Below are 15,213 nucleotides of genomic sequence, written 5' to 3'. Positions count from 1 at the left end.
TGGGATTGGGAATTGGAAGACATAAATCCAAGTCTGGGCTATGCCTCATTAATAGTTCTAGGTCTAACATATTTCTCTCTCCAAACCACTTGTTCCAATATAAAGGCTGTGTATTATCCATCCTCACACTGCTATGAAGAAATACCCAAGACTGGGTAATTTATAAAGAGAAGAGATGTAATTGACTCACAGTTCCACATGGCTGGGGAGGCCTCAGGAAACTTACAATCACACGGGAAGGCACCTCTTCTCAGGGCGGCAGGAGAGAGAAAGAGTGCAAGAAGAGGAAATACCTGAATCTTATAAAATCATCAGATCTAGTGAGAACTCACTATCATGAGGACAGCATGGGGAAAACTGTCCCTGTGATCCAATTACTTCCCACCAGGACCCTCCCGTGACACATGGAGATTATGGGAACTATAATTCAAGATTAGATTTGGGTGGGGACACAGCCAAACCATAACATTCTGCCCCTGCCCCCCCTCCCAAATCTCATGTTCTCACATTTCAAAACACAATCATGCCCTTCCAACAGTCCCCCAAAGTCTTAACTTATTCCAGCATTAACCCAAAAGTCCAAGTCCAAAGTTTCATCTGAGACAAGGCAAGTCCCTTCTGCCTATGAGCTTGTAAAATCAAAAGCAAGTTAGTTACTTCTGAGATACAATGAGGGTACAGGCATTGCATTCCAAATAGGAGAAATTGGCCAAAACAAAGGAGGTACAGGCCCCATGCAACTCTAAAATCCATTACGTCAGTCATTAAACCTTGAAATTCCAAAATGATCTCCTTTGACTCCACATTTCACATCCAGGTCATGCTGATGTAAGACTTGGGCTCCCACAGCCTTAGGCAGTTCTGACCCTGTGGCTTTGTAGGGTACAACCCTGTCTCAGCTGCTTTCATGGGCTGGTATTGAGTGTCTGTTGCTTTTCCAGGTGCACAGTGCAAGCTGTCAGTGGATCTACCATTCTGGGGTCTAGAGGACAGTGGTCGTCTTCCCACAGCTCCACTAGGGAGTGCCCTAGTGGAGACTGTGTGGGTTCCAATTCAACATTTTCCTTCCATACTACCCTAGCAGAGGTTCTCCATGAGGGCTCCACCACTGTAGCAAACTTCTGCCTGTACATCCAGGCATTTCCATACATCCTCTGAAATCTAGGCAGAGGTTCCCAAATCTCAATTATTAACTTCTGTATACCCACAGGCTCCACACCATGTAGAAGCTGGAGCTAAAGCAGTTGGGACACAGGGCACCATGTCCTGAGGCTGCACATAGCAGGGGGGCCCTAGGCCAGGCCCATGAAACCATTTTTTTCTCCTAGGCCTCCAGGCCTGTGATGGGAGGGGCTGCTGTAAAGGTGTCTGACATGCCCTGGAGACATTTTCCCCATTGTTTTGGTGATTAACATTTGGTTCTCATTACTTATGTAAATTTTTGCAGTGGTCTTGAATTTCTCCCCAGAAAATGGTTTTATTTTTTTCTATTGCATTGTCAGGCTGCAAATTTTCCAGTGTTTTCTGCTTTGAGTTCTCTTGAATGCTTTGCTGCTTAGAAATTTCTTCCACCAGATACCCTAAATTATCTCTCTCAAGTTCAAATTTCCACAGATCTCTAGGGCAGGGGCAAAAATGCCACCAATCTCTTTGCTAAAGCATAGCAAGAGTCACCATTGCTCCAGTTCCCAACAAGTTCCTCATCTGAGACCAACTCAGCCTGGACTTCATTGTCCATATCACTACAGCATTTTAGTCAAAGCCATTCAACAAGTCTCTAGGAAATTCCATACTTTCCCATATCTTCCTGTCTTCTGAGTCCCCCAAGTCTCTAGGAAGTTCTGAACTTTCCCACATTTTCCTGTCTTCTTTTGAGCCCTCCAAACTGTTCCAACCTCTGCCTGTTACCCACTTCCAAAGTTGCGTTGACATTTTTGGATATCCTTATAGCAACACCCCACCCCACTCGGTGCCAATTTACTGTATTCGTCCCTTCTCACATTGCTATGAAGAAATACCGGAGACTGGGTAATTTATAAAGAAGAGGTTTAATTGACTCACAGTTCTGCATGGCTGAGGAGGCTTCAGGAAACTTACAATTCTGGTGGAAGGCACATCTTCACAGGCTGGCAAGAGAGAGAATGAGTGCAAGCAGGGGAAATGCCAGACACATATAAAACCATCAGATCTAGTGAGAACTCACTCACTATCATGAGAACAGCATGGGGGAAACCACCCCCATGCTCCAATCACTTCCCACTGGGTTCCTCCCCTGACACATGGGGATTATGAGAACCACAATTCAAGATGAGATGTGAGTGGGGACACAGCCAAACCATATAATCACATCACTTTTTAAAAATACCAGTTCCAACCATAGGTACGATTGAAAAGAGGATGAGACCCAGTTCTCTTGGGCTTGGCACAGGGTCTTGCCTGCCCCTAGTGTTCCTCATTGTCTCAGTTATGACAGGGAAGATATGAGTTGGATTTTATTTTCAAATGGAAAACTGTGGTTTCCAAGAACCATCAAAGTTTAGAAAGAGAAGATACCCACAAGAGAATATCAACGAGGATTGACTCAGAAAAAAAGAAAACAATCTGACTATTGACAGAATTTAATTCAGGAAATTGGGTAGAGAGTTGGTAGAGATCGCAAAAGGTACAAAGTGTGCACAAAGGTAACAGAGAGGTAATACTTACAGGAAGCAAATGTGAACCCTAGGAGTAGAAGCAGTAAAGGGAAATGAATCTAGAAGCTCCTAAGAGGGAACCACTGGGCTAGGATCCAGAATTCTAAGGACACTGCCTGGCTGCCCTCTCTGAGGTGTGTCATTGCTGAGATGAAGCTAGAAGGAAGAGCAGGTAAATAGGAAGGAGCAAGCCCTTCTCTCCTCCACTGGATTCTAGTCACCTTCTGGCACTTCATACTGGCAGGATCCAACAGCACTGGCAAGGAAAGCATGGTTTGTAGCGCCCCAGTGCCAGGATCACAGAGCCAGTAATGATGGGTGGGTTTGGAGCTGAGACACTAGTTTGATGACTTAGGCACAAAAAGCACTTCTTGGTCCCTTGAGGGTCCCCCTCACCCTCTTTCTTACACACAAGAATCTGAGGTTCATAGAATTTAAGAGAACTATCTAGGACCTCACATAACAGTAGCACAATTAGGGCTCACAGGCATGAGTATATAAAAACATAGTGATAATTAAAATGTTCTTTCATAAGGTAGAACACAGTCAACTTTGAATTTGTTTCTGTGGTGGAGAATTGTATAGATAATAGATGTATTTAGATGAGACATTTTCAAAATGTGTTTGGCTTGTAAGAGTCATACTAATTACAGTAATTTGTGTGATTTGATTAATTACTAAGCTATGGAATTATGATTGTGTATGCTAATACTAAGGGTCAGATCAATTTTGTTGTTTTATTTTAATTACAACACCAAGCCTCTGGTCATGTGGGCTCATTCTCCATTGTTTGTTGTTTATATGACATATCCATCCACACAAGACTCAAAAGGTATTTAGCAACAACATAGCCTGTTAGTTTTCTACTGGAGGCAAGGAAATGATAACCAATGCAGCCACTAGGGAAAATATTCTCCAATGATAAGCCCAGCTAGTTCAGATATGTAATCTTTTTCATAAAATCTCTGGCTAGTTCATGGGATATCAGAAATGTTTTTTAGACAGCTTAAGATCACCTTAAAACATTCACAGATGGTCCAATATAGGCAGAAATGCACAGGGAGGCTATGGACTATTTGATCTCAGCTGTGTCACTTTAGAGGTGATCTTGAGTAAATTACTTTAGTGTCTTACTTGTTCAATAGAAATGGGAATGTTCACTTATTTATTCAACAAATACGGAGTGCCTACCATGTGCCTGGTACTGCTCTAATCATTAGGAATCAAGGAATCCGTCTGCCTTCAATGAGCTTTGCCTTGTGTTACAGTGTATTCGTCTATTTTCATGCTGCTGATAAAGATATGTTCAAGACTGGATAATTTATAAAGAAAAAGAGGTTTAATGGACTCAAAGTTCCACGTAGCTGGGGAGGCCTCACAATCAGGGTGGAAGGTGAAAGGCACATCTTACATGGCAGCAGACAAGAGAGATATGAGAGCCAAGTGAAAGGGGAAACCTCTTATAAAATTGTCAGATCTCGTGAGACTTATTCACTACCAAGAGAACAGTATGAGGGAAGCTGCCCCCCATGATTCAATTATCTCCTACCAGGTCCCTCCCACAACATGTGGGAATTATGAGAACTACAACAAGATGAGATTTGGGTGGGGACACAGCGAAACCATATCGTGCAGGAAGGCAGAAAATAAACACATAAATATATAAAATATCAAGTAGCAATATATAATATAGGAAAAAATAAAGCAAGTAGAGAATGATGAGACTGAACAATTTGTACAGAGTGGATGGAGAAGACCTGTCTGCTCATGTAACATCTAAACAGATATCTGAAGGAGGGAAGGAGCCATGTGGATATCTGCAGAGCTTTCCAAAGAGTGGGACCTGGAAGAAAGTGCAAGGGCCCCTGGCAGAACACATTTAGATAGGATATTGAAAGGTAAGGAGGAGGGGAGTGGTCAGAGAAGAGGTCAGCAAGTTGTGGGGAGTGGGGAAGGGGCAGGAACAGATCTTACAGGACCTTTTAAGCCACAGGAATCCATTACAAAGTTTTGAGCAAAGGCCTGACACGGTCTGACTAGTTTTTAAAGAAGCGTTATTGCTAGGGGCTACCATGGGAGGCAGGGAGGCCAGTTAGGAAGCTATTGTTGTAATCCAGGCCAAAGGTTATGGGGGCTTGGAAAGAGAGGCTAGGGATGGAGATGTTGAGAAGTGTTTGGGTTCAAGGTGCATTTTGAAGGACAAGTAAACAAAATTGCTGATTTGCAGTGAGAGGTGCACTTAGGGTGGTCCCAAAGTTTCCCCCTGGGCAGCATAAAGAATGGATGCTATTACTAAAAAGAAGGCGGCAGTGGCAGAAGCTATTAATCATTGTGAGCCTGTTGTGAGATAGTAACTCGGTCAGTAAATAAGAAGATATAAATTAAACAAGCACTGTTCTTGGCCCACAGTAGGTATTCAGACAATCTTAGTCACTTCCTTATCCTTTGTAACACTTCTTTGTTACCTATTCTTGTTCTTACAATGAATTTATTTGCTATCCATACACAGACACACCTGCCCTTTTATTCACTACTTCTCTACAGATCAATATCTAGTCAAAACAGTTCCACAACAGTGAACAGGTCAGCAAAACCTCACCCAGAAAACCCCCAATAGACTACACACTAGACAGACATAGGTCACATTTTTAAATAAAGAGAAATGATTTACGCCGAAACAGTATACAGGGCAATCCTCCTTGTGCTGTGAAGTACTTAGTGCTTCAGCATACTAAAAGTTTCCCTGGTATATGTTGCTTTTTAAAACAGAAATTCTGTGAAGAGTAAAATATTTTATAAGCATTTTTGCCTTAGAATTTCTGAAGAGATGCTAAGAAACTGAGAAGTTACCAAAAATCTGGTGAATTGCCTACTGAACAGATATTTCATGGTAAAATTTCCTACTTGTTTTATTCTTTTATCTAAAATTTTGAAGCATAATGTTAAAAGGCAATAAGTCATGTAGACTTTACACATTTATGTAAATATGTGTTAGCAATGTTTTATCCAATGCTGACCTGAAAAATAACCAACATGTAAGTAGAAGCATATAGTCTACATATCTTTTTAAAAGCTCAGTTCTTTAAAATTCTTTGTTGCAGATTCATTTGAAATGTCAGTATTCAGTTCACATATCTCTATACTCTTAAGAATCATCAGCATTTAATTTATGAGTGTTTTTAGTTGGAAAGATTTTGCTGCTTAAAATTCAATTCAATCCCCTTGGTCTGAGTCGAGGAATACTTATATCTTGCATTTTTCCCAAAGCCCTCCTCTATGCCCAATTTCCCATAATTGAGCTAATCTTTAATCCAAAGTACAGTGCAAGCTCCCACTGCTTCCCCACTGCAGCCCAGGGACAATAACACAGAGAATAACAGAGCCTAGGGACAGATAGCATGTCGGTCTCATGGTCGCTATTCCTCTGTCTCCAGAAAGCATCTAGTGTATGTGTGACTTCATGTCACATTTAAAGCTGATATGTGGTTTAAGAAATAAACCCTGCAGATGCCAAGAAGCAACTGAAGGTCCACTGTTGGTAGGAATCACACAAGAACAGACCAGTTTACTTTCAAGGAGTGAATGCCTTGGGTGTGTTCGGCAGCAGGACAGAGCACCCAGCCTTTCCAAAGAGGCACAGGAGCAAACAAGGTCTCCTCTCTCTTGCTTGGCAAGTAGGAGCGTTGGCAAGGGCAGCAAAACCCTTGTGGATGTCTTAGGTTTGTCACTCATGACTTTTAATACTAAATTATGGTATGACAGGAACCTCTTCAGGCTACCCAAAGTATACAGCGGAAAGCAAATATCTTTCAGAAAATATGCCAGTGTTTAGTATAAAATCCAGCAAAGTAGTTGGCACTGGCCATGAAAAACCCAGGGTTTACTATGGAGTCTTTTGTTCATGTTTTCAAATATAACTTTTCTAGCTCATGAACAGGGACTCGTTTGTCTCCAGGAAGAATCTATTTCTCATGTTTATTTAGAATCCACTTCTTAATGTTTTTCTTTAGGTTTAATCCTTCAGGACCCTGTTTAAACCCTGTTTAAAGCAAGTGCAAGATTTACCTAGGTTTCATTATCATGGTAACTACTAGCAGTTTTAACTCTACTGACACCAAGTCTATTTTCCAACTGGAATAGCCCTAACCTTTGACTTGGATGGAAAAGAAAATTAGTTTTGACTGATCTGTTTTTTTAATTTCAGGCATAGTTGCTGTTCTGTTCTGTGGAGTCACACAAGCACATTATACCTACAACAATCTGTCTTCGGATTCCAAAATAAGAACTAAACAGGTAAAAGAAAAAATTTACTACAGACTTGGTCTCTTTTCTCAGTGAAATGGTTATGTAGCGATTCTGGCAGTATAGTCAGAAAGAGTTTCATTAGTAAAGGAAGAATGTAAGCTTAAGTCTTCATTACGAGTTGGATATTTATAGATTTTTTTCCCTCCAGGATAACCATTAACAATTCTCTTGGTAAGCAAAAATATAGTTATAATAGTATCTCCCTCCTGAGAGATGTTGAACTTAGACTGCCAGTCTTAAAGATGAAAGGCATACAGTTGGTAATAATTCACAGTCACTTACCTCTAAAAGCATTATAAAGCATGTGAGATTGGGTAGTTATAGAGAAAGAAGGAAATGAAGAAAAAGAAGGAAGTGAAGTTTGGTCTTTAATTGGGTGCTTTTAATGCCAAGCAAACTCAACTGCCAGTTGTCACACAAGCAGAATATATCTCCCTTATGCCAAGAACACATCTGTTTGGATATTTCCACATAAACACACACAGATTCTTTCCACAGACATTTGCTGCACAGCCACTCTGTGCCAAGCACCATGCTAGCTACTAGGAATACAAGAACAGATACTTTATGGCCCTGCCTTCAAGAGGTTCATTGTCAAGACTGTTTATGAGGACACAGATGTGTAACAAACAACTTGCCACAATTTTATAAGTGTTGTCATAGAAATACCTCTATAGTGTGCATAAGGAGCTTTAGTAGGACATCACCCTACAGTTAGGATTGAGAAAGTCAGGAGAAAGTTTCCAGAGATGATGCCCAACCTGGAGCTTGAAATATAAATAGAAGTTAACTAAGTAAAGATCTGGGGTCTACTAGAGGGTAGAAGGTAGCCACAAGGGCATTTGAGGTCAAGGGATCAGCATGAACAATATCTCTTGAGCAGCCAGTGGAAGCTCTGTAAATAGTTCAGCATGGCTTGTGAATGGGGCAAGGCTGAAGCAAGTGGGATACAGTGAGAGCAGAGACCAACTCATGAAATGACTTATGTATCTTGTGAAGGACTTTAGACTATAACCTATAGGTAACGGGGAGTGGCTGACATAACGGGAATGTATTGTCTTGGAGTTCTGGAGGCCAGAGTCTGAGATTAAGGTATTGGCAGGATAGCTCCTTTTGAGGGCTGTGGAGGAGAATCTGTTCTATCTCTCTCTCTCTTAGCCTCTGGAAGATTTCTTGACTCTTTAGTGTCCTTTGGCTTCTAGACACATCCATCCCAATCTCTGCCTTCATGTTCACATAGCATTCTCCCTGCGTGCATGTCTACCACCAAATTTCCTCTTTTTATAAGGACACGGGTCATATTGAGTTAGGGGCTACCATACTCTAGTATGACCTCATCTTAGCTGATTACATTTTCAATGACTCCGTTTCCAAATAAAGTCACACTTTGAACTACTGGGGTTTAGGACTTCAACATACGAATTTTGGAGGAACACAGTTCAGCCCATAACAAGAAGTCATTGAAGGGTCCTAGGCAAAATGATTTTAAGATCATTGTAGTTCCATTTTAGGAATATGACTCTGGCAGACACGAGGAACATGGACCAAACAGCACTTGTATCAGTTAGCTTTTGCTGTGTAACAACCACATAACCCTAGTGTCATCCAACAATAATCATTTATTGATCACACACCTGCAAGCTTCAGCCATTTTGATCGGGGTTGGACTGGGTGCATCTGCTTGTACCAGCTGAGCTTATGTATATGTCTGTTGGTTTGTTGGGGGCTCTATTCTAAAGTAGGCTTGACTGGTGGGCTTTGCTAGTGCCACATGTTTGTCATTCTTCTCCTGATAGAAAAGAAAGCCCCAGTGTTGAAGAAGGTCCGTTTCCATACTGTGCTGTATCATATCTCCTAAATATCTCATTGGCCAAGGAAAATTATATGGCATAGTCCAGAGTCCAGAGGCCAAGCCAATCCCTGACCACAGTGGGAGAGCACTGCAAAGTTGTATGGCAAAGAATGTGGACATAGGCAATAATGGAGAATTGGACTGAATGATGCAATCTAGCCCAACATGCAAGTGGAGGTAGAGAGGTCTCTTTTAATAAACATGGTGATGCTGAGGACATCTGATGTGATATTAGGGCAGTGGGAGTAGAGAAAGCAAAAGCAACCAAAGCAAAACCTGTAATTGACCAGAAATTCCTAAACAGGATTTCCTGAAAGCTTACTTTGAAGCTCTCCAGAATGAGCTATCACCTTCATCCCTCTTTGTCACATCCCAAGCTTGACTCTACCTCTACCTGCCCAGGGACTCTGCGAGGTCACCCTTCCCCTCTGCCTATCACCTCAAATGCCTCAGAGGAATCACAAGATGCAATTAAAGAAATCTTGAGGCCCCCTGAGTGAAACAAAAGAAAAAAGCCCCCAAAACAAAAACTGATATCAATATCCAGAAACCTCCAACATATAGTCTTTCAAAATCCTTTTAATTTTGAATACTACTAGCTTTCTCTAGGGCTTAAAGGGAAATGTCTTGGGCTGTTTTTTTCCTAACCTCTTTTGGTTCTCTGAGCATATTTGTATTCTGGGAAGCTGAACCCTGTTTAGGGACTTGCACTTTTAAGTCATTCTATCTAGACTGCTCAGCAGAACTTCAAAGATAACTCATCTCATGGCAAGACAGCAGACCAGCATCTAGGGGAGACAAAGCCAAAATCAGTGCCCTTCTTTTCTCCCTCTGAATGGCTTGACAAGCCCTCCCTGACAGGTTGCCAGCACTCATTTTTACAGCATTCTTTTTTAAGGAAGGAGAATGTTACAAGTTCTTTCCTTAACATCTAGGTAACTGCATATCCCCATCTTGGTTCCCCATACTGCCTTTTTTGGGGGTGCCTGGATCATAGCAGAAGCTTAATAAATGCTAATTCCCTTCCACTTCATTTTCATCCCTTTCTTCACTTCTTTTCTATCAGGATCTGTCATTTTCTGCTTATTTTTTTCTTATAATATGTACATACACAGCATATGTACATATTTATACATACTTGCATATCTATGCATGCATATACACATGCATATCCCATACTCTAGTAAACAGAGTCTGAGGTCCCCACTTTGAAAGAGTGCAATCAGAGGCTCTTAGCCACACTACAGGTTCTGCACTAGTGTAACAAGCAGAGTTCAAATTCTCATGGGAAACAAATTACAAGTTGTAGAGAAATGCTGAGGCATGTACTAAAGAGGTTGCCACTGTGTCCTCTCTGAAACTGGGAAAGGTTTGGGAAGTATTATATGATGTTACGTGGTTACAGTATCTTGCTCTACATATCCCCATGTTGTGTTCACACTGTCAATGGGAAGGTAGCTGTTACACAGCTGCTTTGCCTCTGTTGCCAGGACTGTTTAATGAGAGTGTAGGAAGCCAATTAGTAAACTCACGGAAATCCATGTAAATCAACTTTGAGTTATAAAATTCAAAGATGACATGATTTACAAAATAGTTCTATTCAACTGTGTCTATACCAGTTAATCAAATAGCTATATATGGATACAAAGGCTTTAGAGAATTATGCATTCTTTATAGCTTGAAGAATTAGAGTGCCTTTTTAAAGTTGTATTTTTTCATTTTAAGGTATGTTTTGTCCATGATAATGACCCTGTAGATGTAGGAACTTCATTTTTGCTTCAACCTATGAAAACACATGTAACATCACTATGTGTTAGGCAAAAAGCAGTATGATAGAGGCACTGTGACGCTGTTACCCAACATAAGGATTTGTATTTTGAATACCAAAGCATCCTATTAAAGAGTACATGAACGTATGCAGCAATTCATTTCCCTGGACTTGGAGTTCTTTGTTGCTTTAGGGTGTGCACATCAAGTCCTAGAGACAGACAGATACTGTAAGCCCTGTCTCTTACCCTGGGAGCTGAGCAGTGCTAGGGATACTCAAGATGGACATCAGCACACAGCAGTGTAGCCTGGAGGTCTCACCCAGGGCTACGTACAGTGTAGCCTGGAGGTCTCATCCAGAAGACTACGTACAGACCCCATGAACCCACTCAGATGATTTCCAGCCTTCCTCCTACTACCCCTTTCCTCTCACATTCCCTCACCACCCCCGCCGCCCCCAGGCAGGTCTGGGAGCTTGCTATCTGGGCCAAACTCCAGGGTGTTCCCATCGGCTGTATTTACCTTGCCTGAGACTAACTTGCAAAACCATGTACTTCCATAGCATCCCTTTTAATTAGAATTTCTCCTTCCCTTCACATGGTTGGCACCAAAAATTATTTCCAACAGATACACATGGGTATATGAAATGAATGTAAATAATTACCATTTACTGTGCATTAACATGTACAAACTACTTATCTCATTTACTTTCTACTTACCTTTCTACCTAAGAGGTAACTCTTATTATCGCTGATTCCATTCATGCATTGAACAAATTTTTTTTGAGAGCCTACTTTATGCCAGCCATTGCTCAAGGTACCAGGGATACAACAGTGAACAAAAAAAGAATTTCTAGTTGAGGAGCTTCATAGTAGTCAAAATAAATAAGCAAAGTATATAGTGTACTCATGGTAAGACATAAGGCCAATAATAAAGCAGGGAAGGGTAGCTAGGAGTATATGATGGGAAGGCAGGGTTGTAATATTAGACTGGGTGTCCAGAAAAGGCCTCAGCAAGGTGATATTTGAAAAAAGTGAAAGAGGGAGCCATGTGGACATTTGGGACAGAGCTGTAGAGAAATTGGGAATGACAGATACAGAGGGCCCCTGGGGCAGGAGAACCAATGTGGCTGGTATGGAGTGAGCAAGGAAGAGTATGAGAGAAATAGCAGAGCAGTGAGAAAAGACAGGTCATGGAGAGCCCAAATGAGGTGGGAAAACACTTGAGACCTTTAAGTACAGGCATGTACGTACGTTTTAAAAGAGTAGAAGTATCCAGTATTAGCTAGGGAAGACTGTAAGAGTAACAGGTTTGGGGGGAAATTATGAGCCCAGGGTTGACTTGTTAAGTTTGGGATGTGTATTAGTCAAAGTGGAGCTGTTGTGTAGCCAGTTGGACATAGAATTTTGGAGTTCAGAAGAGAGGTCTAGGAGAAAAATACAATTTTGAGAGTCATCAGCATATGACTAACATATAGAGATGATAATTGCATATCATATGGAGATGATACTGAGAACATGAGAGTGGATGAAATCTCTAAGACAGTGATAGAGAAGAGGTCCAAAGACCAATCTAAGGTACTCCAATGTTAAGAAATCCAAAATCAGCAAATGAGCCTGAAAGGTAATAGACATTAGGGAAAAGAAAAGGAAAGTATGGCGTCCTAGAAGTCAAAAGAAGAGTGTCTCAAGGAGCATAATGAATTATACCAAATGCTGCTGAAATTTCAAGTAAGATGAAGAAAATGGACATCATTGATGACAATGATAAGAACAATGTTGGCAGAAAACCTGAATAGAATGGGTTCAAGGTAGAATAAGAGGAAAGAAATTGGAAACCTCCTGTATCAACAAGTCCTTCAATGGAGTTTTGCTGAAGGGCAGCAGAGAAATGAGGTGATCGCTGGAGGAAGAAGTAGGACCAAAGAAAATCTTTTTATTTTTAAGGTAGGAGAAATAACAGTGCTTGTTTATGTTGAGGAGATGAAACAGTAAAGAAAAAAGTGATGTATTAGAGTTTTTTCTAGGCTTATAAGTAGCAGATTTCAAACTCAGATGTTTTACTTTGTGGTTCAAACTATTTTGCCTCACTAAATATCATTTGGTTAGTAGATGGGATAGTACCAATTGTGGGGCGTCATTTATTCAGTAAACCTTGAATGGGTGGAAGGAAAAACAAATGAACGATTGGCCATATTTATTATACTTTCAGCCAATTCAGATAATTAGTCATTTATTTTTATATAGTATTTGATTCTGCTCTTTTTGAAAATCTACCTATTTCTGTACATTTTTATTTTTTATACAAATACAAGTTGGGATGGACATAGATGTTTTCATGTATTTGCTTTTGAAAAGCCAGATTCTTTGTCTAGCATTTATGGGCAAACAATGACGTCTTCATTATAGCACATTCTTTCCAGATGCTTATTTTATTTCCATTCCCCCCAGATGATATTTATAGTGTTTATCGCCATTGAATGGAAAAGCAGCAATGCAAATCCAAATTTAAATTTCCAATAAAAGAAGACAATGGGAGCCAAATTATATGTTCTGTGCATGACTCTGAAAATTCAAATAAAGGATCTGGAATATGGGAGCAGCAAGATATAGTGGAAAGAACACTTGGCTGTAAGTCTAGAAAACTGGGTCTTGCCCCCATCCTCTAGTACTCATGGTAGGGCCTCAGATAATTAATTTAACACACATGAGCTTTACGTTTTCCATCTGTAAAACGAATGATTGAACTAAATGACTGGGTTTTAAGGATCATGCTCTAGATCTAATATTCTTTTACTTGACGTGGAGCATAACGTATGTGTCTGGTTCTTTCTCTTAGACTACAATTAAGTAGGGGTCACTTGATTAAAGACTGCAATGCATACAGATGAGAGGAGGAATTAGAGTTTGCCATTTAACTTGAGGCCAAATCACTGGGTACACCATTTCAATAAGCTGTCAAAGCAAATCCAAGGATGAGGCAATCAAAAACCAAAGTCCCTGGTTCATATTGGAGTAAAAAGTTTCATACTGAGGGCTGAATGATTCTTCCCGGAAAAACTCTCAGCTCCTAGGTGAGTGGTTGTGATGGCTTTTCCTAAGACTGCCTGCATCCTTAGGGTAGAGAGTAGAAACCTTATATTGCTACAACTCAGCATCTCAGGATATGACTGAAGAACCTCACAGCTTTTTAATTCAAATATGGACTAATTGTGTTCTAAGAACTATAGTAGTTGCATGGCCGGCACCATGCTGGAAGCCAGGGAGACAAGGGCAAATACCACATGGTTCTTGTCCTTCGGAGGTCCTAATATAGCAGAAGACATACACGTGCACACAAACATACATATGCATATGCATGTATGCACTCACATGCACAAACAACCACATGTGGCAGATATTAACATAGAGGGATGCACAACATGTCATGGAAACCAGAGAACTGAATTGCTTACTGGAGGCAAGGTTTTCATGAGAAGCTGGTTTTTGGGTTGGGTATTTTGGAGTTTGGGTGTAGAGTTAATTAGGATATTGTCACGCAGATTTCATGGAGGATAAAATAAAAAAGAATAGAGTATGCAAAAATATAAAACTAAGAAAGAGCTTGAAAGCAATCCTAAACAAAAAGAACAAAGCTGGAGGCATGAAGTTACCCAAATTGAAACTATACTATAAGGCTACAGTAACCAAAACAGTATTGTACCAGTACAAAAATGGACACATAGGGCAATAAAACAGAATAGAGAACCCGGAAATAAAGCTACACACCTACACCCATCTGGTCTTTGACACAGGCAACAAAAAAAAGCAATGGGGAAGTGAATCCCTGTTCAATAAATGGTGCTGGGAGAGCTGACTTGCCACATGCGGAAGAATGAAACTGGACCCCTACCTTTCATCATATACAAAAACTAACTTAAGATGGCTTAAAGATTTAAATGTAGGACCTTAAACTAAAAAATCCCTACAAGAAAACCTAGAAAATATTATTCTGGACATCAGTTTTGGGAAAGGATTTGTGACTAAGTCCTCAAAAGCAATTGCAACAAAAAAACTGACAAGTGGGACCTAATTAAGCTGAAGAGCTTCTGCACAGCAAAAGAAACTATCAACAAAGTAAACAGACAACCTACATAATGGGAGAAAATATTCACACACTGTGCGTTAGACAAAGATCTAATACTAGAACCTATAAGAAACTTAAACAACTAAATGAGCAAAAAAACAACCCCATAAAAATCGGGCAAAGGGCTCTTTGGGAGGCTGAGGCGGGCAGATCACGAGGTCAGGAGATCGAGACCATCCTGGCTAACACGGTGAAACCCCTTCTCCACTAAAAATACAAAAAATTAGCCGATCGTGGTGGTGGGCGCCTATAGTCCCAGCTACTTGGGAGGCTGAGACAGAATGGCGTGAATCCGGGAGGCAGAGCTTGCGGTGAACCAAAATCGCACCACTGCACTCCAGCCTGGGCGACAGAGCGAGACTCCGTCTCAAAAAAAAAAAAAGAAAAAGAAAATTGGACAAAGGACCAAAGGACATGAACAGACACTTCTCAAAAGAAAACATACAAGTGGTCAAGAAACATATGAGAAAA

At 40.7% G+C, this 15,213-nt stretch overlaps 1 protein-coding gene across 1 annotated transcript in view; it reads left to right on the top strand.

Moving 5' to 3' along the window:
- The window catches only part of SLC9A9 (solute carrier family 9 member A9), a 591,979-nt gene that overhangs the window by 284,074 nt on the left and 292,692 nt on the right, over window positions 1–15,213 (top strand). The window contains exon 9 of the mRNA XM_024245123.3: window positions 6,898–6,986. Within this exon, the coding sequence (XP_024100891.1) occupies window positions 6,898–6,986 (89 nt within the window). The remainder of the gene's footprint in view (window positions 1–6,897; window positions 6,987–15,213) is intronic.

Source organism: Pongo abelii, chromosome 2 (assembly GCF_028885655.2).
Source record: "Pongo abelii isolate AG06213 chromosome 2, NHGRI_mPonAbe1-v2.0_pri, whole genome shotgun sequence".
Lineage (NCBI taxonomy): Eukaryota > Metazoa > Chordata > Mammalia > Primates > Hominidae > Pongo > Pongo abelii.
The sequence above is the reverse complement of the archived record's forward strand: the minus strand, read 5'-3'. Positions and strand labels throughout refer to the sequence as shown.